The sequence below is a fragment of the Vigna angularis genome, chromosome 1 (genome assembly GCF_016808095.1).
Source record: "Vigna angularis cultivar LongXiaoDou No.4 chromosome 1, ASM1680809v1, whole genome shotgun sequence".
NCBI lineage: Eukaryota > Viridiplantae > Streptophyta > Magnoliopsida > Fabales > Fabaceae > Vigna > Vigna angularis.
In genome coordinates this window covers 29,550,535-29,575,591 of record NC_068970.1, presented here as the reverse complement: position 1 = coordinate 29,575,591, position 25,057 = coordinate 29,550,535, and the positions used below count along the sequence as shown (strand labels likewise).

Here is a 25,057-nt window from a genome sequence, read left to right as displayed (position 1 = left end):
GAGAGTTGGAGGAACTATGCAGAAAAACTTTCAAATTGATTTTCTTCATAATTTTTCTGAGCAAAAACGAAAAAAGACTAAGAAATTGTTTCTACTAAAACAATTTTGAATCTAAGTCTAAAAGAAACTAAGTTGTTTCTTTTTTTTCTACCTAATAGTGTAAATCACAGTTTAGGATTTATAACTAACATATCTCCTTTTCTTCATTGTTTTGTTTGAAAAAAAATATAATGTGGTGCAAATAGTGTTATTTCTCTTTAGTTATTTTTTACAGCAGCTCTTTCTTTCAATTTTCCATATTCAATGGTGAGACCATAATAAGATGTGAGTGGACTGCAGTCATTGTTTTGTTTAAAGGAAAAAAAAAAACAGTAAGATGCAAATAGTGTTGTTTACCCTTTACTAGGGTTTGAGTTTTTTTTTTTTTTAACATTCCTTATTTGATGATGAAATTCAAACAAGATAAAAGAAATTAGAAAAACATGAGTTATAACATGTGACTTAACCAATAGTTTATCGTTTAATGAATGCAATTAATAAAATTTTACAAAAACATACAAACAGTAAAGAAATTGTACTTTAGAGAATCATATTGAATAGCAGTTTTACATAGAATTCTCCAGAATTAGCATTAAAACACGATAAGAATAAACAAATAATTCGAGTATATTGCGAAACCAATCAACTCCAAGGAGCAGACCATATGTATCAATTGAATTGTTTTGTTCATTCATGTCTTTCGAGTAGTTCCAAGATACTACAAGAAACTATCAACTCAGGTGGAGGAAAACGTATTTCATTTCTATTCCTGTTTCTAGGATAAACCACTTTGTGACATGATACAATATAAGTATCGAACAGAGAAAAAAAAAACAATAAACAAAGTGAAATTACAAAAAAGAGAAAAAGAAAGGTGCATTAGTTCAATCGAAGCAACCTAGAGAAATCTAAAATGTATCAGCGATGCTTCATGGTGGGTAGTCATTCCTTTGTGCGTGGCATTGCATGAAATAGAAGACCAAAAGCTTTCATGGAGAACCATCTTCCATTCTTCTCATTAGGTAAAAGGATAGAAGTTTGAAAACAACAAACTACCAAGAAATATATATGCTATAGAGTATGCCCATATCACGTATCCCCATCTATAGTATTTTGTAGGATATGCCATTATGTACGCTGCAAACCAATAAAGAGGAGGGCTCGCTGACAAGAAACGAGTAGCCACCTGTTAAATCTCAATCACCAAACGTTCCCATTAGTAACAGAAAATGGAGGATGGAAAATGCAGGATGCCTGTAAATACTTTTCTTGTAGTCAAATACTATTTAAAAAACTTCCCCATAAGAACTTTTAAGAGAAAATAGAAAAAACAAAAGTTTATCTAAAGAATCAAATTAGTCTGTACATGAGCTAATTTGTAAAAGTTCATTCGTAATCTTTCTGAACCTTTATTTTTTTAACTCGTAAATAAACTAATTTTAACTTGCGGAAAAAATCATTTCATTTTTTTTTCTTTTTCTCTTCTATAAGTCCTTGTAGAGAGATGTATGTTGCAACAAGTTCATGTCGATTTTCGTTGCCCTATTTTCCCTGGTTACCAAGTTTAGAACATTTAAGAGGAGGACAAGGTCTTAAAATATGATCATTAGCTAAACTTCAAGTTTATACGGGTTAGTTCTCTTAATATGAAAGACAAAAGCATAATAAAAAAACATGATAGTTGACACTAACCTGTACATGCATGACAAGGAAAGCAGTACATGCCATGAATCCCAAGTGTAACACGAATGGGAGCACAGATGCAGACAAGTATCCTGGCCATGCTTCTGCTGACTCGGATTCTGTGGGAACAGTGGCAAAGTCTCCCTTGATCACATTCTTTCTTCTCCTAAGATTTAAGTGTTCTGTTGCAGGAGTGAGTAATGTTACGGTTGCGAAAGTAAGATATAAAGCCTGATTAAATATTCAAAGTCACATGATTATGTAGCATGCTTATATGCTGTACAGAGCAATGGATGAAACAATTAAGTATAGCTTGTAGTTCTGTACATATACAGCAGAAAGGAATGACCAGAACACCAGATAAACAACAAAATGGCCAAACCGCATGTGAGAGAATGAAAAGGATACACCACCATATAAAAACTGTCAAAGCAGATGATTAAATTGTTATACCCAATTTAGTGAATCACTTCAAAGTGTGCAAAGTAATTACGAAACACAATTGTAAATTTGAGAATCGTACCTTCTACCCTAACAGAGGAGGATTTCCCCACACTATCAGCTTCTTTGGACCTTGAGAGATCACCTGACGAAAAGACAACTCCACAGCTCTTTTCTTCCATTGGAGCTAAAAAACCCAATGAGAAAAAGTTCTGAGGCCTTGACTTGGCATAATGGACAATCGAGCACAGTGCCAGAGACAGTATTGGGGATGCAAGAAGAAAGTTAGGCAATTGTTTCAGCCGAAAATATCTCAAGAAACCTACACCCCTGGACAATCAGAACTTAACAATGATCAACTGGAAAACTGAATATTTAAACATCCAAATTCTAACATTATACACTACAAAGAAAATACATCATAATAGGTTGCATAGAGCCATAGAATAGAGTATAATATTCAGCCAATAGCATAGGATCAGCAAAATAAATCAACATAAATTTGGAACTTAATAGTGAACATACCAATAATGACTTTGAATGTAGCTGTAAAGTAACGGTATCCTTGCCTTGCACCAGGGCCTTATTTCATCATGAGAACGACCAACACACATATTGTAATAGCCATAAGCCTGGAAAGCTAAAAATGGAGCAAAAATACATGCAGTGCGTAAAGCTCCAACAAAAATAATCTGCAAAGCTAACTGGAAAAATGACCAAGAATCAATCCATTATTCCAGTTTATATTTCAAGCTAGCAATGATTGAAAACCTTTTTCTTTTCAGTTGAAATGGAAATCAATCCTAAAACACCCTAACTACTTGAGCAACGTCTATACCTCAGTTTACAAAGGTTTCTTTAGCACTGATAGAATGGTGGTGAAGGGTAGGGATCCAAAGCAATAGCACAGAAAGAAAACGGATTTCATTAAAGGATCCTTTATCCATATCAGGCAATAGAAAATTATGTGCAACTCGTGGCAATTCAAGACTGCCTAGAAACTCTCCCAGTAAAAACTACAAACAACTTCCCTTCCCTCTCCCTCTCAGACCAACGTCCAACTTATTCTAACACTGACAGAGAAGTTAACTATAGCTACTCGGACTTCTCTGAGCTAGAACTTTATTTGTATCCCAGTGAGTTATAACTACTTAACACTGTTAGTTACTATATTTATTTCTATTCTTCTGTCTTCGCACATGCATTTTCCTAATGAGGGTCCTTGCATCAAGGACATAGTTAAGAAACAAATTAAGTTAAGAAAATTATTAGTTCCGGTTACACACTTTTCTAGTTTATGACTTATCACATGAAATATCCACAACTACAAAATTCCCTCAATTTTTTTTTTGTAGCATACAATAGCACACCCCTACCACTTTTTATCCTCAATCTTCCACACCGAATACCATAACCATCTATAGTCATTTATTTAAATGACATTACACATATTGAAGAAACCATATATTTCTTCAGGCTAGCAGCCAAGTTCATTGAATTCACCTCTCTTTCTCCATCTAACATCAGCAACCACATTCCTAATTTTGCAAATTATTAACATGGTTGATTCAAATTCCCAGACATGGAAAACAGTTGCATCGTTAATCAATACAAAGACAGTCATGCGAGACTGAATGCAAAGACATTTTCCACTCAGACTCCCAAATCATTTATCAAGGTCCTATTTTTGGATAAACTTCCTGGCAAACAATTACAGAAAAAGAAAATAAAAAAGGTAAAATGAATGGAATCGCTCCTATGGGTTAAAATCAATTTACGCATATCAAGAAGTTATTATGACACAGATCTGACATGTGAATGAGATACAACGATACAGTTATTCTAAAAAATATGTAGGATAGAGTATTATTTAAAATACACATCTAAACAAGTATACAAACTTATAAAACATGATTGTAAAGAATTCTGCAAACCTAAATTAAGAAATACCTCTTAACATTACTGAAAACAAAATCATCACAAATTTCTTTCTACCATCTACAAGTAGGATTAACCATTGTGAACAACATTCCTTTCTTGACATCATCCATAAAGGGGGAAACAAAATCCATTTTTCGTTCATCAAAAGACAATGCTTCTACATTTCCAACTAAACATGTTTTCTATGTCTCAAGTTGTATTGGATTTTCATAAGAAAAATAAATAAATAAATAAATTCAAGGCCCCAATGCTACGCCTATACTAATGGTATAATTATCAGACAGCGGCAAGTGTAGTAAAACAAAGCATACAGATTTACGAAAAAAAGTTTATCCAAAAGAGTGGGAAGGAAAAGAGTAAAAGGAGAATGTAGGAGGGGGAGGAACTAACAAGAAGACGCTTCTGGCGAAACAGGGCGTGATAAGAGCGATGCATAGTATGAAAACAGAGATAGCCAGCATTAAGCACGCCATTGGACCTTGCACAACCGGAGAGCGCGAAGAAAAGAACGGCCAAATTGTTTCGGCCGCAGACGAAGTGATACATCCCTCCAAAACACAAAAGAGCGTACAAACTCTCGGAGTATCTGCCATCTCAGGAGAAATCAAACACAGAGGCAAGAAATCCATAAAGAGGTGCGAGAAAAAGAAGATTTACATGGAGGAGTAAAAGACAGAGGCGGGGTTGAAGCAGAACAAAAGAGTAGCCCTTAACGCAGTGTCGGGGTCCTTCAATAGGGTTAAGGAGAGTCTGTAGAAGTAGAGAGCGGCGAGAACGAAGGCGAGGTTGTTGATGAGGTAGGCGGAGATAACGAAGAGGGGTGTTTGGGTGGGGAGGAAGGAGACGAGGGAAAGAGAGAGAGGAAGGAGAGGGAGGAAGGCAAAGGATTGTTCGTACTCGTAGCCGCACTGAACGATGCGGAGGAAGTAGACGGAGTCCCAGACGACGGCGTTTTGGAGAGGGGAGGAGAGTGTGGCGTTGGGGGTGGAGAGGCACGGAGGGTTTAACGCTGCAGATGTGTCATAGGGTGAGAGAAGAGTGCGGAAGAAGACGATTAGGGCGAGGAGGAGGAGTCTGGAACATATTGCAGATTTTAGTACCAAGTGGTGGTGGTGACGGTGGCGGTGGTGCTCTGCTGTTGTTTCCGCCATTTTTGAATAGGGATCACCTCGCATTGCATACACCACTGTCCCTATTTTTAGAAATCTATGGTTTAGAAAGATGATTAATTAGACACTTCTATAATATAATCACTCACCCAACTTCCACTAAATACTGAGTAATAAAATAATATACTAAAATTAATACAGTTAACTATCTTTTAAATATTGTTTATTCTTTCGGTTTGTATATGTCCGTACTTTTAAAATATGACTTCACTTTCTAAAATTAAAAATTCAATTTAATTGTTTTATTTTATTATTTTAAAAATATTAAACTCGTGTTTATATTTTAACTTTCAAATGATGAAATGAAGTTATGTTTTAAAACATGATTTTGTTGAGCAATAAAATGTTGAAAATATAATTATCTATTTTTTTCTATACATTACAATATGTTTTCTCATGGGCTGGACTTTTATACATATTAACTTCATTAATTCGTTATAATAAACTTTAACTATCAACACAAAACTAACAAATTCTCTTTTTTTATATTTACATGCTAAAAAAATTAGTAGTAATTACATATTTAATTATTCTCAATTTTCTTTTAAGACTACTAGACAATTCTCATTTCAATGGTTTAGTCATAATGTCCGAATACTTATTCTAATTTTTGCAATTCACAAAATCAAGCATACCATTTTTACTAAGATCTCTTTCTAGAAAAAAATCTTACATACATACATATATATATATATATATATATATATATATATATATATATATATATATATATATATATATATATATATATATATAATATGATAATAAATATAGTCTTCTCATTAAGTTGTTTATATAGTTTAAAACGTTACAGTTGAAATATCAGTCTAAAACATTATTTAACATTTAAAAAATTAACAATTTTGGATTAAGATGAATATATCCATTCATATTTAAAATTTAAGAATCAAAATATATTAAAGTTTAAAACATTGATGAATTTTAATTTTACATCCAAGTTTAAAACTACAAATATATTTAACTTTCAAAAGTAATGATTCATGTAATAAATATCAAATATTTGATGAATATTAGTGAAGAAAAAGAAATAAAAGATGAGAAGTTTTAGAGAAAAATAAATAAAAAAGGAGGAGTTGGGAAAAAATAAATAAAAAGGAAGAGATGAGGGAAAAGAAATTCAAGAAAAAAAAATAGAAGGAAAGGAAAAAGAAAAAAGAATTGAAAAAAAAAAGTTACCAACGAACACGAAAAAAAATAATAATTTAGATGATATTTTTTTATGATTGTATATGTATTTTTATTTTGTTCCTTCAATGACATCATGAAGATTTTTTTAAACGATGAGGACTATTCTTAACTTTAATGAATTTTGGACTTAATTAGGATTCAAAGAAAATTCATAATACAAATGAAATTATATGAACAAACATACAAAAAAAATGAGATTTAAAAGATGATAATATCAATTATTGACCCTAAAAACTTACAAAATTAGGAAATATAAATTATGACCTACAAACCTTTAATTAGATAAACAAGACATAAAATAAAATTAGACGAACAAATAATGAGGTAAGTCTTGAATATCGCCACAAAACATAAAAAAAAATTATAAGATCAAAATGATTTAAGAAAAAAAATTTAGTAGAGAATTTGACTCATTTCAAATGATAACTAAATATTTTGTTTGTTTCCTATATTTCCAAATTATTTATACCCTTTTCTACAAAAGAGAAAAAAAATCAACCTAAATAAGTTTTTGGGTTTTTATTCTGAATCTAACAATTAGACCTTTTGTTCTTATTCGAGGCAAAGAATGTTCCCATGAGAAGTTGGTTTAGACGAGTCTAAGATTAAATAAGTTTTGATTATAACAAAATGTACGATGAAACAAACATAGATAAGTAAATATAAATGTTTTTTATAAGCTTAGACTAATTTATACAATATCTTAGATAAGGCTCTAGACAAAATAAGGGTCAGTTAAGTAATAGACTTATTATATATATATATATATATATATATATATATATATATATATATATATGATAACGGTTGAAACGATTGAAAATACTGTTATCTGTTACATAATTTTAATACTAAATGCAATCTTTTCTGTTTAAAAACTTGCTTGGAATCATGTTTTTCTGTTAAGTTGTGTGAATAAGAGAGTTGAGGTTGAATTTGATGGTTTTATGACTAATTTCCCTTGTTTTGGCAAGAAATGAGATAATATGGAAAGCAAAGATGAAGTGCCATGGAGATGAAGCTAAGAAAGGCCTGGAAAAGCACCAGAAGGGAGGAGTGCTCGAAGCTTGGGCGCCCTTTTTGGAGGCTTGAGCGCAGGAAACCACCGCTCACCGCCCGGGCGCCCCTCTTGGGGCGCTGGAGCGCTAGAAGCACCAAGTTTGGGCGTCCTTTCTGAGGTTTGAGTGCAAGAAACCACCGCTCACCGCCCGGGCGCCCCTTTTGGGGCGTTTGAGCGCCAGAAGCACGAAGCTTGGGCATCCTTTCTGAGGCTTGAGCGCAGGGAACCACCGCTCACCGCCCGGGCGCCCTAAGTGGGGTGCTTGAGCGCCAGTGACACGGGTCTGGGCTTTGTTTCTGTTTTGTCTTTGCTCTATTTAAAGGACCCAGACGTCCTATGTTTTGTATCTCTGGCTGGAGCAGCACAACAGCACACTCTTCCACTCTCTGAAGGCGGATTTGGATGCGAGAGCTTCCATCCTCTACTTTTAGGGTTTTGCTATCTCATGTTTTTCCATTATTCATCTAGTTTCACCATGTCTATGGTGAACTAAACTCTAATTGTTGTTGGGGGATGATGTAACCTTGTGAACTCTTATGTATTTGAATTGATTCTTAATAACATATGCTTTTTCATTAATTGTTAGAGTAATTCATCTGTGCTTATTACATTCTTTGTTTAATTCATTCATAGCATGATGTATGAATTGCATGAGTGTCGGGAGGTTCCTTACAATTCAGGTTCTTGTTGAATTACTCCAAGAGTAATATTTCTCAAGGATGAGGGCATGAGTCTTAGTCGTCTTAAAGATTTTGATCTTCACATTTAATTACTATGAATGCTAGGAATTGCATGAACTGGTGATTAAGGACAGGCTTATTTCGCCGAGGGAGTATAAGTGATTTAGTGAGTGACGTTAACATTAATGCATAAAGAAGAATTCTTACATACATGAGAGGGAACTTGGTGAAATCTAACCCCAACAACATACTCATCTCATATTAAACAACATAAGTTCATCACTGTGTTATTCTGTTACTGATCAAACTTCATTCATATTTAATTTTCTGTCTTTGCATCTGAAACCAATGATCTTGTTTTCTTTAAGTCTTAATTAATCGAGTTATCACACGACTGTCTAGTGTCGAGAGTCCTTTGAGATACGATACTTGGTCTTACCATTTTATATTACTTGTGTGATTCGGTACACTTGCCGATTCATCAAATATATACATAATCATTAGATAACCCAGGAATGCATACAATAAATGCTTGTGAATATGAATGTGTGTTTATGTGTTTTGTTAAGCTAATGTGTGTTTAATGGATTTAAGTCAAGCACAACACAACAAAAACATGTAAATATTTGAAAGAAAGAAGCAAACATATAAAATAACAAGACTTAGACGAGCTAAGTTGAAAGCACTAGTTAGACGAGTTGAAGGTTGGATCAGACGACCAAGTCATCCGACAACTCAGGCTCTACACAAGGGTCATATAACTTGAGGTAGTTGAACATGTTAGACAACTTAAGAATACAAGCCAAAATATAAAGACTAGACAACTTAAACAGTGCAAGAGTAGAATGAATGTATTAGACGAAGGTGTTGACGAAACGAGTCAACCTAAAGCAACAAAGCATTGGATTCAAAGGAGTAGAAGAGTCAAAGAAAGAAAACAAGCATACAAAAGAAGCATTAGACAAGTCAAAAGCACTATAAGTCAACATGATGCATTTGAAAAGTTAATGCAAAGGCACATAAAGATATTAGACGAGTCAAAGTCAACTCATGAAGCATAATGTTGAACACCTATTAGACGAGTACTTCCATTGAACGCCTTAATTGGAAGAATGACTATATGAATAAAGAGTGAGAACATGAAATAAGTATTAGATTGTTCAAACAAATCATGTTTAAAATGGCACGAAAGAAGTCTATCGAAACACAAGGTGATAAAGATCAATTGAAAATTGATCAATGAAATCTGAACATTGAAATTAATGATCAAAATGATTAACATAATTGAGTAAAATAAATAAAATAATATATATATATATATATATATATATATATATATATATATATATATATATATATATATATAAAGACCTAGATGAAGAAGACAAAAGACGAGAGAAAAATAAGATGTATTGAAATACTGCTAAATTCATTCTTGTAGAGAGAAGAGAATACTTTAAGAGCTTATATTGTCATATTCATCTTGTTAGAGAGTGATATTCGGTTGAGTGAAACCATTATAAATCCTTCACTATGTGAAGTAAATCATGTGAACATTATTGTAGCTCTCTGCGTGAGAGATCATTTAATTATTGTAATTGTGAGTTCTTGATCTTTGGGAAGATTATGATGTGATACCTTAAGAGGTTAAACTCGTAATCTAGAGACGTTAAACTCATTATAACCCACAAAAGTTTTCACTCGTGGTTTTATCTACATAGAGAAGAGTGACTCGTTATAACCTGAAGAGGTTGATACTCATTGCTAGTGAATTTTTTAAATACATAGCTTAAAACACTAAACGTATTCTAAGGTGGAGGTAAAGAAATATGAATCTTTGAATGCATTTTTTAGGATGACAAAATGGGTCAGACTCAATGGGCCAACTCATCAAAAAAATCGTGTTGGGACAAAAATATCAAATCGCCAACTCTCATCATTTTGTAAACCCTAATTTTGTGATGTTGTCTAATTGATGTCACGATTTTCCATTATTTTTGTAGTGATTAATTTGGGACGGATTGTTTTGAGGCATTTTGAGATTTTGTTTATTTGTAATTTTGTGTTCATCCAATCCCATATTGTTGATTGTGTTGTCCTGTTTTGGTGGTGTTTGGATTAAGGTTGCTTTACTCATGTACTCTGAATAACATTTTTTTTTGTAATTGTGTTGATCTCATGCATATTTGAGAATCACAATTTTTTCTAATTAACAGGAATATTATTTTGTTTGGTCTCTACTCTACCATCTATTTGCTTGTGCTTTTAAAAAGCTACACATGGCAAATTGGGCTTGCAGTTAACAAAAAATATTCAATATGAGTCCCGTTGATAGGAAAAAAAATATCAAAAGTGACATATCAGCTTGCCCACCAGTTACGGGACAGATTATGCATTTCAACCCGTTTCCATATTGTGGACCAATACGGCCTATTTTCAACAAGTCAGAGACGAGCTAATCAAAACTGATCAGATTAGCCTGTTTTGTAGAAGGATAATCCATATAGACAAGATTGAAGAACCAGTATAAAATAAGCTCAAAAACTTCATTATTGAACGTGTAATTTTTGTTTTCCTTACATATTTAAATATTTTCAAACTTTTAATTTATTATTTTGTTATACTATACAACTGTAGTTTCAAACTAAGTAGATTTTTACATATGTGAAGTTGAAATTGGAGTTATTGGCTGTGAGGATTCTTTTTTTTTTCTGGAATCAGAGCTTTTAACATAATTTTTAACTTAGTTTTTTTTTAGGTTTAAACCCTAATTTTGTCCTCATATTTGTTGGTCAATCTCAAGTGGGTATTTTTTCGGTCTCAATTGGGTTCATAAACTTGTAAATTATCTCAATTGGGTCCAAATATTTGAAAAATTGAGTCAATTAAGCCCTATGCGTTAAGTTTTCACAAACGGCGTTAAAATTGGCTGACGTGGTGTGAGGATGGTATAAATTTGGTCAGAAAAATTGCAGAAGCGACTATAAGTGATGGAGCATAACAAAGCATATTGTAATCAAAGAGAGACAATTCCGCAATATAGTTTGTCAAGCACTCAAGTTGTAGCGAAGAGAGATGATTTTTGGGCTAGTGGACGTCTCAGCGGCAATGTCTCTACAACGTTGACGGTTTTCGTCCTCCTGCGAGACTCTCAGTTTCGATTGGGAATTTTTGGAATTGTTCATCTGAGCTTCTCTGTAGGTTAGGGATATGATATTGAGTGGTCCGCGACGGTGGTTGAAGAGGATCTAGTCGTGATAGTGAAAATGGTGACCGTGACGGTGGCGGTGATGGTGGACCCTAATATGAAGATAATCCTTTGCTATGTCACAATGTCTTGAATTAAATAAAAATTCCACATAATCAAACACTTTGACATCAACGAGCAACACGTCAGCCAATTTTAAAGTCGTTTGTGAAAACTTAACTGACATGACTTAATTGACTCAATTTTTCAAATATTTGAACCCAATTGAGATAATTTACAAGTTTATGAACCCAATTAAGACAAAAAAAAACAAGTATTCCCTTGAGATTGACCAATAAATATAAAGACCAAATGAGGTTCACGTATATTCAAACTGTTTGAAGGTATAAAATATGATTTGGTATTTTAAAATTACTTAAGGATTTTAATAAAATAACTTCAAATATTACATTATCGGCACGGAATTTTTTGGTTTTCGGCAATTCTACGAAGGTTTAACGTAATTTGATTCATTGTGTTTATGTATTAATTATACTAACTGGTACTTTAAATAATTTTAACATTTCTAAAAATGCTAATTACCAAATAGATTTTTTTTATTGCTTTCTGCAATTAAATAATTTTAACAAAATTTCGAAATGTTAATTAACTAATAAATTTTGTAGTTTAAAATTATTTTAGGATTTTATAAAATAAGTTCAAATCATAATCATTATGTATTTTATTTTGAATTTGCAACCTGCGTTACTATAAATAATTTGAACATAATTTCATTTAAACTGTTTCTCTGTTAAAATATTGTTTACCGTTCATTTTCAGATTTCTTTTTCTTTTTCCTTCGGCATCGTAACTCAGCGACAGACGCACTTTCTTTCCCTTTATGACTGACGCACACCAGCGTAGGTTTCTGGTGACGACTTCACCTTTGTTTTTGTTGTTTTCCCCTTTTCTTCTTTTCTCCTTTACAATTACATTTCCAATTTTGTTTGTATCTAATTTTTAATTTTTAATTTCTCCTACTAAAATTTAAGTAATTATGAATAGAATGGTACTGGGCACTTAAGAGAGGAAATTTATGGCTGTATGACACAGGAATCTACAATTTGGGGCTATAGTCGGTCATGGAACTTTGCAATGATGAATGTTGTGGCCGTGATTGACGGTTAAATGAAGACGTAAACAATAAATAACCATTCTTGTTACAAAGATGAAGGGAAATAATTCTGAACATGAGGAATAGAATTTGAAAAGTAAACAAGAAAACACCCTCGCCATTAATTGAAAAACACATACATAATTATGATTTACATATAAAGAGGATAAAGATTAATACTATAATTACGAATCACCATTTCTTCATCATGCATGGCTATTATTACGTTTTAAACAGGTACAGCAAAATTTACCGCTCAACTTATTTAAGCGTAAACAAATGCTTAAATTTATAAAAGTGGTGTACAAACTTCTCTGTATTTTTTTAATTATTCCAGTTAGTTTTTGGATAAAGAAAAAAATCATTAAAAACCTTTGATTGAAGTTGAATTTAATCTATTTCAAGGTGAAAATCGAATCGTTTTCAACATTTGAACTTGTTCTAAAATCAGATTTTGATATTTCAGCATCTGATCAAAACACCAACAAGGCTTTTAGGCAACTCTTCAATTTTTCTAAATGCTGCCTTCCCAAAATAAGGTCTATATAGCAAGTCTCAGAACATCCTATAGATGTTTCAGAACTTACGAATAAGACGTGTGAACGACGACACTAAAGCCATCATTTGTTTGGTGAACGGAGATTGGAAAGAAAAGCTAAAAATCCATGGAAAAGAAATCCCCAACGATATCTCAGCTAACAAAACCAACTCTTCAATGTCGGGGAATTCAAACCATGATATGCAAAAAAGATCAGCAACTTGATTTACCCCTTGTAAACATGAGTACCACGGAAGCAAGGAGCCACACCTTAGAAATGAGGTTTCAATAGGCTCAAATCATCTTTTGCTTACAAGTATAGTCACAGTCCTGTGAACCGTCCGATCCATCTTTAACTTCAGTAATAACGGAGGATCTACAATCCTCAGTCTTAATAGGCCTGCCAGCACATCTACCCTTGTCAACATGACATTCTAGACATATAGAAGGCAGTGATTCTGAATCTGAGCATACTGACTTTTTACTCCCAGTCATAGATAAGACTTCCTTGAAAAAAGAAGGAACAATTGCACCACTTCCAATGTTGGAGTTCTGTAAACAGTCAAATACATCTTTAATTCCTGCATCGAAGGAGCTGCCATCTTTCGACAATTGTTCTCTAGAATCACTTCCTCTGCAAGAGGAAGTGATCTTACCAGTATCGTGCTCTTGACATATTGAACACATTGAGTCTGTACCTGCATGTACTTGCTTTAAAGTATCAATCCCATGTAAACTTTCATTTATAGGAGCAGAAGTTTCAATCAGAACCTTTTCAGAACCATCTTTAACTGCAATAGTTAAGCTGCACTCTTGGGGGATTTCTTTGTCAGCATTAGTACCTCTGCCGGCACATACGATCTTATGCACCTGATGGTCTTGACAAATTGAAAACGATGATTCCGAGTTCAGAGAAATTGATTTTATAATATCCATCGTACATAAACCTTTCTTGGTGTGACATCTATTGCCTCTGCAAGAAGCTGAAGAAAAAAGATTGTGGGTTACATTCTCCGGACATTTTGATTCATCACTAAATGCAGTAAGAGCACCACCGTTTGCTTTTTGTCCTCCTTCACCGCAGACATATCCCTTGGCTTGACTAGTTTCCTTATCTTCAGTATGTGTTCCACCATTAATGTTTTGAATATTAGTATCTGCTTTAATGCTATCCAGACATTCTGACTTATCATTAAATACAGCAAGAGCACTATAGGATGCTCTTTCTCCTCCATCACTGCTGGCATATCCCCTAGCACGACAACTATTCTTGTCATCAGCATGCATTTCACTAATAATGTCTCTTACTTCAGCACCTGCCTTAGTGTTAACCTCAGTTTGAACCAAAGCACAGCAGCTTTCATTAACATCCTCGACATTACAACTTCCACGTGGTAAGTTTTGAGAAGCATCGAGATCAATGACCTTATCATCAGAAGTTAAACTCTTGCTGAAATTTGGGCGGATCAACTTTCTTCTCTTTTGTTGCCCAACCACCGAATTCTCATTTCCAGCACTAGGTTTCCTGACTTTGCTACGCCGCTTGAAATCCACAAAACATGTGTCTTCGGCTGTTTTGTTAGTATTGCCCACAGTTGCAGTAGTTGAATCCATTATTTGATCATTCAAGGTGTTTTCAGAGAAATCACCCTCCTTCGTCCTCAAGCCACTTCTTTTAGTATAATCCTTCAAACTTTCAGCTTTGCTGCGCTTGGGCTTGAGCTTTCTTTTTGTCATCCACTTGTTGTGACTCTGCCGAACCCTTTTTATCACTTCATCAACTGAAGTATGGAAATCATTGTGTCCATCTTGTTCGTTGATATCCTGCATAAAAGATAGTCGAGAAAAAACACTACTTTTTTGCTTTGCATAACAAGAATTATTATTTTGAGTGCCACCATAACATCCAATATCATATTCATAGATTATTGGATCATCCTCTTTGAAATGACCCTCATTTGCCCATGAAATATCATGAGTAAATGTTTCGTTGCTTTTCTGTAGTGTTATCTCATGACTTGGGTTTTCTTGCAAAGTCGTGGAATGAAATTTGTTGCCTAACCACGGTTGGTGATTATGGAACAAGGAAGAAAAGGGCTCATGTAGACTGCGGCTACTCTTTCCAATATCTGGAGGGATAGGGGATGACAAAGACTTTAAGGACGGAACATCATCACAAGCCTCAGAAACAACAGATTCTGCTGCCAACTGGTCAGAATTTTGAACCGTGTTTAAAGGTATGAAATCCCTGTTGCTACTATACAAAATAGAATTTTGAAAGTCAACAGGGTGCCACCTGCTCGTATCTCTCAGCTCATTATTATGGATGAGATATGGTTGACTGTTCAGGGAATTCCTTCCGAAGTTGTTTACAGGGGTAATCCTTTCTATTACTGGCTTAGAACCATCAATAACTTCAAAAGATGATGCCTGAGTAAAATTTAAACCAGGAACATCTGGATCATATAGAAGGGATTCCCTCTTAGAATTAGCACTTCCTTGTTTTGCACATGTATTACTTAAGAGCTGTACCTGCATTGGTTGAATCATGGTTGAAGTTGGCCTAAGCTGATTTTGAGCCAAAGAACTATGCTCCAAAATAGGATTGCTGTAAAAGCCAGATGAGTTGATATGGGAATTATGTTGATCAGGAATATCATTTGAAAATACCATCCTCTGATCCGTCTCTGGAAGGGAATTACCCATGAGCCTATCATTAATTGATAAGCTTGCCTCACCATGAATTCTAATTTTATCACATAGACTTTTGGGGTACCCACCATTTGTGTTTGGCCTGTGACAGGTATCCATATAATCCTCATTCTCATATGCAATAAACCTACTTTCATCTTTTAATCCTGAATAGTCACAAACATACTCACTTGCATTATCCACCGCAGCAAACTGAGCAGCCCTTCCTCGCTTAATATCACTTGCATTTAATCCAGTATATTCAACTGTACCATTGTAATCAAAAGAATCGCCTTGGTGTTTATGCATTATGACAGGTGATATGTTATCACCCAAACCTTGCCCACTTTGACCTCTTTCAATTTGCATTCCATGATCGACAGATCTTCTAAAATTGCCTAAAGGGTACCTTTCTGATTTCAAGTATTCGGTTCTGGACAATGGTCTCCCAGGGAGCTCTGGTTCCAGCTTTCTCTTGCTGAACAAATATATAAGTTTATAGACCTGCACAGCAAATTGATTAAAAATCTTTAAGCAAATCATCCTCATTATTTTTGAAAACCAATCATGTTTAACCAAGAGCAGACCTGATTTTCAGATAGCCCAAAGTTAAACTTGTTAGCTGAAAAGTAATTTTCTCTGATTGCATCACGGAATAATTTTTCTGGGAGTGGCTTACAGAACCAAATTATATCAAACTTAACCTACATCAGATCATTCAGAAACTGTGGTCACCATATCAATCATTAATCAAAGTAAGAAAAAATTAACTCTCGCACTCAAAATCAGAACAAGGAATTGTTCATTCCCGGTGGAAGGGGAAATTTATAAAATGAGGTTATTGAATGGTTACCTGAGCAGGAAATTGCTTCCCCAGTTTCGCAAATGCACCAGGCACAATATTGATACCTCCATCACAGGAAGCGTTGAACACACCATGAAGTTGTCTCTTCTCATATTCATATAAGAATAGAATCATTCCAGCTTTAACCTGCTCTACAAACTGGATTTCAGTTGATGGGAGGCCAAATAGTCCCCTTTCGAAGCATTCTCTTTTAGTCTCACTATTTGACATAAAGATTGCTCCAAAATCCGGGTCTTTCCCATCAGCATTGTTTTGCTTATCGTTCAACCCCATGACGATATATATTTACTATACTACGCTGTCACATTAGAAAATAAACAGCAGTGTCTGCGTTGTGTAAATATAGTCAAACGTAACAAAAGCGTTTAAAACTTCATACATCAACCAGTATTTGGAAAGCTCAAATGATAACCATTACTGTCAACCTCTACAGTTGAAATCACAATGATCGACACACAATAAACTCGTCCTTAAGAACTAAGCAGCAATCTATATGATAATGCTCAAAAGAAGAACAAAGCACATGCACATTCGCTTCCATCACGACAAAATATAGTATGCAACATGATCATCCAGTTCAAACCAGCCAGACCTAAATTATTTTTTCTCTAATTTTTCGTTTCTAAACAAAAATAAATAAAATAAAATCTTGTTAAACAAACAAACAACAACAACTCTATTGTCTGATCGGAACACAAAGAACTGCGGAAGAACATCCACAAACGCAAAATAGAATGATACGATAAAAAAATATGAAATAAAGAACAACAGATGAAACGACGCAATGACGAAAAAGATAACAAATGATTGAAAATGTTACGAATAAAGAACAATGCAACAAGGAAGCGATGATGAGAGAGAAGCGAAGAGAAAAAGCGTACCGATGTAGAAGAAAAAGAGAAGAAGAAGGGTTTGAGAGTGAAAGAAAAAAAGAAGCGCAAGAGACGCGACTGTGTGTAGAGCAATCGACTAACCGTTCTTATAAGATGGAACCGCATGAATATAAGTGGGTCATTTTGATAAAATTATTTGAAAAAATATATATATGCAGGGGTAGTTTTCAATGATTTTCTGTTATGAGTGGCTCCTGAAAACACGTGGCGCGCTTGTGTGTTCCACGGGGCTCTGGTTTGGGCTTGGAATACGACACTTGACAAAAAAAAAATACCCAATAAATATTTCAGTATTATTACAATTTTTTTCTAATGTTCTAATATAAATTAGTATAACAATCATGCTTGAAGATTAAATAGTTAGTCCATAAACAAAAATAATTAATTCATGTTTGATATATGAAATAATAAAATAACTGATTTTAATTATATTGATATAATGGTGATTACTGAAATCAACACCACTTATATATTTGTCATGAAAGTAGAATAAAAAAATTATATCTTATAAGATTTATTAATTTAATTAAATATACATTAGTATGATAATTTCTTGCTAGCATCGTTCAAGATGTGAAAAAAAAAAAACTTGACTAAATAAGTTGTTTATTATTTATTGTCCTTAAAAAGGTAGAGATGTTCTCACAAATCAGAGATAGACTTTATACTTGTCTCTCTTCCAAACTAATTTAAGATGAAAATGTCGGTTGTGCTTCGGTTTCAAGTTAGTAATAAAAAATAAACATGTCTTTTATGAATAATGCATATATATTATTTTAGTAAGTTTTAAATAGGATAGACAAAACTGCATTGTTAGAAAGCTGTAATGAACGTTAAAATCTATAATAAATTGAAAAGTAATTTGTTTTAACTAGAAATTAATTTAAACGAATTAAATTCAAATTTTTTTATCAAACCATATTGCATTAACCTAAATTAAAATTTGTTTTATACTTTGACACAACATAACTTTTTAAAGTTAAAAAAGGTCAAAAATACTAGTCGGTTGTATTAAAGGTTGAAATAGATTAACCTAAGTCAAATTTAAAACAGGTCATGACAAAGGTTAAAATGGATCATATCAAAGTAAAAATGAGTCAGATTATGACAAATATTTATACGGATCAGACTGGATCCAAGATTTAGATAAGTCGGATAAGATTGAAGGTCAAGACAAATCGACCTAGGTCAAAGTTTGAGACAAACCAGATCGGGTTAAAGATTGAGATGATTCATATCGGGCTAAAAGTTAAGACGACCGGGGTCGAACCAAAGGTTGAGGCAAACTAGGTTTTCCAAAATCTTAGGACGGGCCTAGGTCAAAATTTAGTGGGGAGGTCCACTATTGAAACTCGATTGAGTCTGTTATGACCGAAATTTGGCTATGTAGACAAATTGATGTCGACCATGAATTCAGTCAGGACGACCATGACCAAAACTCGATAAAATCGGTCCAAATAAAATTTGGTGAAATTCGACCAAGTCGACCTCGACAGAGACGAACATAGTCAAAATTTGGCCGAATCAGTCTTGACTAAAAGTTGGCTATGGTAGAAAATTGGCCGAACTTGGTTAGGAGGACCACAGCTGAAACTCTATTGAGTTAATCCCGATTGAGATTTCATTGAGTTGATCCCGATAAAAAATCGACCGAGTTCACTTAGGACGATCACGGTCGAAATTCGATAAAGTCAATTCTAACCAAAATTCTGTCAACTTTGGTTGAGTCGATCCCGACCAAAAATGAGCCGAATTCGACTGAAACTAAGTCATGTTTGTCCTACCAAAATTTAATCGAATTGACTTTGACCAAAAATCTATATATTTGATTAAGTCAACCCTAACCAATCTTTAGTAAAGTCATAATAACCATGCAATTTTAAAGACTCTCAAATAAATAAAAAAGTACAAAACGAATTAGTTTTAAATTAATGAATATTTTTTATATTTTAAATTTGAAAAGGTATTGAATGGAAATTATTTTAAGTAACGTAGTTTTAAGTATAAGTTATGAAGAATAAAGGTAAAGATTATCTTATAGATATTTGTTAGCTTTAATAACTAGAATATCAATCACTCAAAAATAAGTTATGTATTAAATTCAAATTATTGTATAGAATTATTTTCAATTTGTACCGTTGAAAATTATTTTCAATTTATCATCATATTTTAAATTTTTTATTTATTATATTTCTTTATCATTTATGTTCTTATATTATTAACTATATTAATTTAATTACTTATTTTGTAATTTTATATAGTGTCATTATTTATTTAGTTCATTTTTTCTCATAAACTACCCGGGCATTAATCTACTATTATATAATCATGTTTACTTTACTTAAAATATCTTACGAATTAGAATGAATAAATATTAATATTATAAAACACTTTCATAATTATAAAAATACTCCATAAAATGTAATAAATTAAAATTAAAATAATAGTATATAAAGCTGGAATGATTTATTTGATTTATTTAACTAAAATATATATTGATGACAATTACCTTCACTATTATTCCATGTAAAAAAAATTAAAAAAACTACTATAATATTATCACGTGATATTTCTTATATGATAGTTTTTTACTCTTTTGTATTGTTTAAATTATCAATTAGACATTTGCATATGTACTGATATTGCATATTAAATTAAACTGTTATTATTATTGATATAAAAAAATAGGTTATATTTTGATAAATAAAATAATTTAACATTATCCATTCACAATTTATCATGTGATACTAGCAAATACATACTCTCTCTAATGTCAAATATATACATAAAAATTCATATTAATTACTATAATAAATAAATAAATAAATTTAAATATTAATATTAATTCAAATAACTTCTATTCATATATATTTCACATAAGTTTGGTTAATAGACATTCTTTTAAAAATATTACCTCTACCAATATTTTTCTAGTTGTATATAACTTTGTTTTATACATAGTTTTAATAAAAAAAATCATAATATTAAATATTTTAACATAAACTTCGTATTTATTTATTTTTTATTTAAAAATAGCTAGTTATTTGATATCTAACTGTAAAATCGTTTGTGCAATTAGTTTGCGATATATAATTTTATTTTATTTTTCAAAACAAAATTATTTTTGAATAAAAAATAATTTTTTCTATGTTTTTTCGATACCAAAGTTATTTTAAATTAATTTATACTTGATATTGTAACATTGATTTACGGAATACTTTGAAACAATCACTTATTTTGTGATATCAAGTACGAGACACTATTAGTATATTTTATATAATATATCTTAATTACATTAAATTTTAGTATTTTTTAAATAAATTTGTTCAAATATAGATCACACATATATGCATTTTCACATGTAACAGTCCTATCCAAACATTTATATAAATTAAAAGATATGCGCAATCATATTTTATAATAACTATCTACCTATTAAAATTCATTTTTATTGGTTAACAAAACTGTGAGAAATACAAATATAATAAAACAACAATCAATCTAATATTACTAGAATAAATTATGTTGTTATATAAATTGAAGAAGGCTTGTGTGAGATTAAAAATAAGGATATCATGTGCATGTGCAACTTCGCCAAAATATTAAGAGGGTGTTAGCGTGATTTTCACTAATAATAATTATTTAGAATACGTCTTTGCATTAAAAGATCATATCATAATGCTGTTCCAAGTTGAGAACATATTCAAATTACATTAGCTAAAAATGGTAGATGTGAAACAGACATCCTGCTGTAAATTACAAAAAGAGTTTACGACAGAGAGGTAAAGAGCACAGATCTTAAAACCTCATATTCCATTAAGAGTGACAACGACTCTTCGAGAGGTAGGATGATCTCGATGCTCGCATAGCCATATACCCTTAAACATAAAAGAAGAAATACGTTATTAATTTGGATATTACATTAACCAAATCGAGGTGTGTGTGTTTTCAATATTTGCAAATATTAACTAGTTATTCGTGTCAACCAAACCAACTCCAATAGCACAGATCCTACCATAAAACATTCTAACCATCATCATCTATAGATAGCTATAGATATTAAACACTTCCATATTAAATGGGATTTATCTATATGCTGAGATCTGGTCAATTTCTGGGATGTCCCTCCCTTTTTTACCTCTATAATATCCTTCTTCCTTTACAAACATTAACCTAAAACAAACTACATTGACAGTCTGTATTACCCAAAAAGCAAAATACAATTTGCACCCCTGTAATGGTTGTTGTTGTAAATGTATAAGAAGCAAGGGAAGTCACATGCAATCTCAAGAACTTCTAAGAGTGTTTGTATAGTATTTCAATTGCGTTTCTCAAATTATAAAGATTAACTTCTTTAAGAAAACCCTAATGCACAACAATAGTATATGAAATTTCTTACTTCTTAGCATACATGTTCACAAACAAATTAAAATAATCAGTTTCCATTATTTATATTGTTCACAATCCAGCCCGAAGAAAATCAGTTTTTCATTTGCTCTCACAGGAGATAAACTACTCAGTCAAAATTTATATCATTGTCTTTGTCCTTACGGAATTTTACAAAATGATCTCTGCTTTCATCCATGAACTTAATCTCCAGTTCAGGGCATCGAATAGGAATACGCTTCCAAGTAAAAAATGGATTGAGAAACCTTCGAATAGACAGTGTGAGAACTATCGATCTCGAAGGAGAGCATTATGGAATTTGAAATTTGCTAGTCAAATAATAGAAGGGTTTTCCTAATCAAAGTTAGGGTATTATGTATCAACCATTATGAAATATATTCCGTCAGGGTATGGCATCAATGGTGAATTACCGGAGGTAACAGCTTTTGAAATATTATCCACAATGAAAGAATTGTTTTAATATGCACATGCATATGATAAACTTAGATAGTCATTGATTTTCTAGTCAGCGCCCTGATTTGTATGAGAATTGGACAGCAATTGAATTGTTCATGAACGAGTTCCAAAATATTCCAAAAGTGATGAAAAAAAGCTTGGTTATCCAAGTGTACTTTCGCTCTGCACTTTAAAGTTGTACTCCCTGCCTCTCTCCCTCACACACTCTATATATAGAACCAACATAAATTTGAATGATTTTGGAAAGATCATTGCACAAATGAATTTTATTACCTGCCACGTCCCCATGTTAAGCTTCCCATTTGTAATTGGTATCCTAAAAATAAAAGAAATCAGTAGATGATGTTAGCACAGTCATTTCAGTATAATGAATCAAACTGAAACACGGTAGTATTTCTCACGTCAGTGCACAACCAAACATCGACGATTTAATATGAGCCGGCATGTCATCTGGCCCTGAAAAATTTCAATATAAATAAGATTCCCCGTTGTCACATAAGCAAAATATAATACATCACTACAGAAAATATACCCATATTATAAAAAGAAAAGCAACAGCTCCAAAGGACCTTATTTGTATAAACTTCTCCACTTGAAATATATATATATATATATATATATATATATATATATATATATATAAGTTTCTCCACAAATTAAAATTAAAATTAGTTTATACACAAATTATGCATGAGTTAATTTTAAGTTACGGAAATGCTCATTCATTTTTTTCTTATCTTTCTCTTCTAAAAGTGCTAATGGAGTGAAACTTGTCCAACGATAAGTAATAACCGACTTATGCTACGAAGTTATGACAAATACAGGCAGGCAAACATCTTAGCACACAATCTTCAATCAGAATTTCCACATCTTATGCGAAACGCAAGGATAATAAGTGTATCCAATCAGAGAAGCTTTATGGAGGATATATAAAGTAGAACAAGGACTTAAAATACTGAAGCTGTATCCATGGACATCAGAGTCGTAGTTATTTAAAGAAAACGAGAAAATAATACCAACCCTCAAGAGTATGCTTCCACGGAGCAGATGATCCCTGCAGCAGAAATTAACTAACGCGTTAAAATTTGATATAAAGAAATTACGTGACTAGAAAAAATTAATGGAGGAGAAAGAAACCTCAGGAACTATCCGATTGAGGAAGGTTTCGGTATCATGGCGAACATCAGAGTCGTAATTCTCGTTGATGGTGAGAGAAGCACTGGTGTGCTGCACTGTCGTTTGGTTTGCCATCAGAAATTCCAAGTTCAGTGAAGAGAAAACAAATCATGCAATAGCTAGGTGTGTGTGCGTATGAGGATACTCACAGAAGAGATGAGCGAGGCCGCACTTGAATCCGGAGAGGTCTGGTTCGATTTCTTTGACTATCTGAATTGGAGCGAAAAGAAAATGAAGGGTTAGGGTTTTGAAAAAAGGAAAAAGGAAGGGAGAAAAGGAATAGGAAAAGGGACCTTGGAAGTAACTAGATGGCAGCCGCGCCTAAGCGGGGGCAAGCTAACGGTTTTCTGGGCCCACTTAGGGACGGTAGACTCGGCCATGGAATCCTTATTAACGGTTGGGATTTGCGCGCGTACACTGAACGATGAGGCTTGCATCGTCGTTTTGATGTTTCTCAGTTTTAAACCCACGGACAGAAGCAGGTGGGTTATGCAGCAGCAGGTTACAAGGATACATACCCCGTTTCCCCATCTTCTTCTCACCCGTGGCCCAGCCCTGTGGTCCATACCTTACCACACATTTCTTTAATATTTTAAAGCTTAATTAATTTTTAATTTTATCATAAAGTTAAATTTTTATTAAAATTTCTAAAAATTAGAATATTAAAATAATTTTTAATTTATCAGTCAATTTTATGTTACTTCTTAATATATTATATAAGTTTATTTTATCAATTAAAATAGTTGCAACTAATATTTTTCAATTAAATTAAGATGGAGTAAATCTATTTTTCAATAATTTAATTATTTTAATATTTAAAATTGGTTTCAAAATGTTTTTTAATTAATTAACATGTATATAGTAAAATGTTTAGTTTTCAAAATCTTTACAATTATCAAGATAATAAAAGATGTTGAAAGGAAAAATAAGAAACATCAAGTTTTATACTCGTTGAGTAATTTAAGCATTTACTTCCAGTTTCTAGTAACCTCAGCTAGAATTCCACTAAAATATCAAGAATTGGATTATAAGATTTGTCTATGCAGAACTTACACTCTAGATATACCCTAATTATGCAACTTAGGCATCAAAGGTTAAAGTTTAGCTTAAAAGTCAGGGTTATGTTGATCATATTACTCAAAACGTGACAACTATTAATTCCCCTACAGTTACCCGTTGGTTGAAAATTGATGCTCAGTTATACACTCTTCTCAAGGCCCTTCACTTTTCTTTAAAACAAATTTTTCATTCCTACGAATGTTTAGAAATATGGGAACATGCCAAATTATTATAACTCAACGTTTTATGGTGTTTGTCATGATCTTTTCAATGTTGTTGCTCCTCGGCATCAGGACTCTATGACTTATTATATGAGTAAAATTCATGCTCTTTATCATGAATTTAATGAATTATTGCCTTTTGCCTCAACTCTTGCCCAAGAAATAGAG

At 32.7% G+C, this 25,057-nt stretch overlaps 3 protein-coding genes across 7 annotated transcripts; all 3 read right to left on the bottom strand.

The window, feature by feature from the left end:
* Positions 1–648: 648 nt before the first annotated feature.
* Positions 649–5,341, bottom strand: LOC108323782 (uncharacterized). The gene is made up of 6 exons (XM_052869338.1): positions 4,762–5,341; positions 4,495–4,690; positions 2,689–2,867; positions 2,246–2,493; positions 1,732–1,904; positions 649–1,225 (listed from the first exon to the last, which is right to left on the bottom strand). Exons 1-6 carry the CDS (start codon positions 5,277–5,279, stop codon positions 1,058–1,060), a joined length of 1,482 nt encoding a protein of 493 aa, XP_052725298.1. The 5' UTR covers positions 5,280–5,341; the 3' UTR covers positions 649–1,057.
* A 7,631-nt stretch (positions 5,342–12,972) lies between these two features.
* Positions 12,973–17,678, bottom strand: LOC108323353 (uncharacterized). 4 transcript variants are annotated; one of them, XM_017555791.2, is made up of 4 exons: positions 17,559–17,678; positions 16,666–17,004; positions 16,400–16,516; positions 12,973–16,316 (listed from the first exon to the last, which is right to left on the bottom strand). In XM_017555791.2, the coding sequence occupies exons 2-4, from the start codon at positions 16,948–16,950 to the stop codon at positions 13,416–13,418; spliced, it is 3,303 nt and encodes a 1,100-aa protein (XP_017411280.1). In that variant the 5' UTR covers positions 16,951–17,004; positions 17,559–17,678; the 3' UTR covers positions 12,973–13,415. The 4 variants fall into 4 exon arrangements, with proteins under 4 accessions (XP_017411280.1, XP_017411285.1, XP_017411273.1 ...); XM_017555796.2 differs by having other exon boundaries at positions 16,666–16,975; XM_017555784.2 differs by having other exon boundaries at positions 16,666–17,678.
* Positions 17,679–21,208: 3,530 nt separating this feature from the next.
* On the bottom strand, positions 21,209–24,174 carry LOC108333309 (uncharacterized). Of its 2 annotated transcripts, XM_017568719.2 has the most exons (7): positions 23,903–24,170; positions 23,759–23,819; positions 23,571–23,665; positions 23,454–23,487; positions 22,835–22,889; positions 22,707–22,749; positions 21,209–21,448 (listed from the first exon to the last, which is right to left on the bottom strand). In XM_017568719.2, the coding sequence occupies exons 1-7, from the start codon at positions 24,044–24,046 to the stop codon at positions 21,377–21,379; spliced, it is 504 nt and encodes a 167-aa protein (XP_017424208.1). In that variant the 5' UTR covers positions 24,047–24,170; the 3' UTR covers positions 21,209–21,376. The 2 variants fall into 2 exon arrangements, with proteins under 2 accessions (XP_017424208.1, XP_052722748.1); XM_052866788.1 differs by having other exon boundaries at positions 21,209–22,749; positions 23,903–24,174.
* Positions 24,175–25,057: the final 883 nt, after the last annotated feature.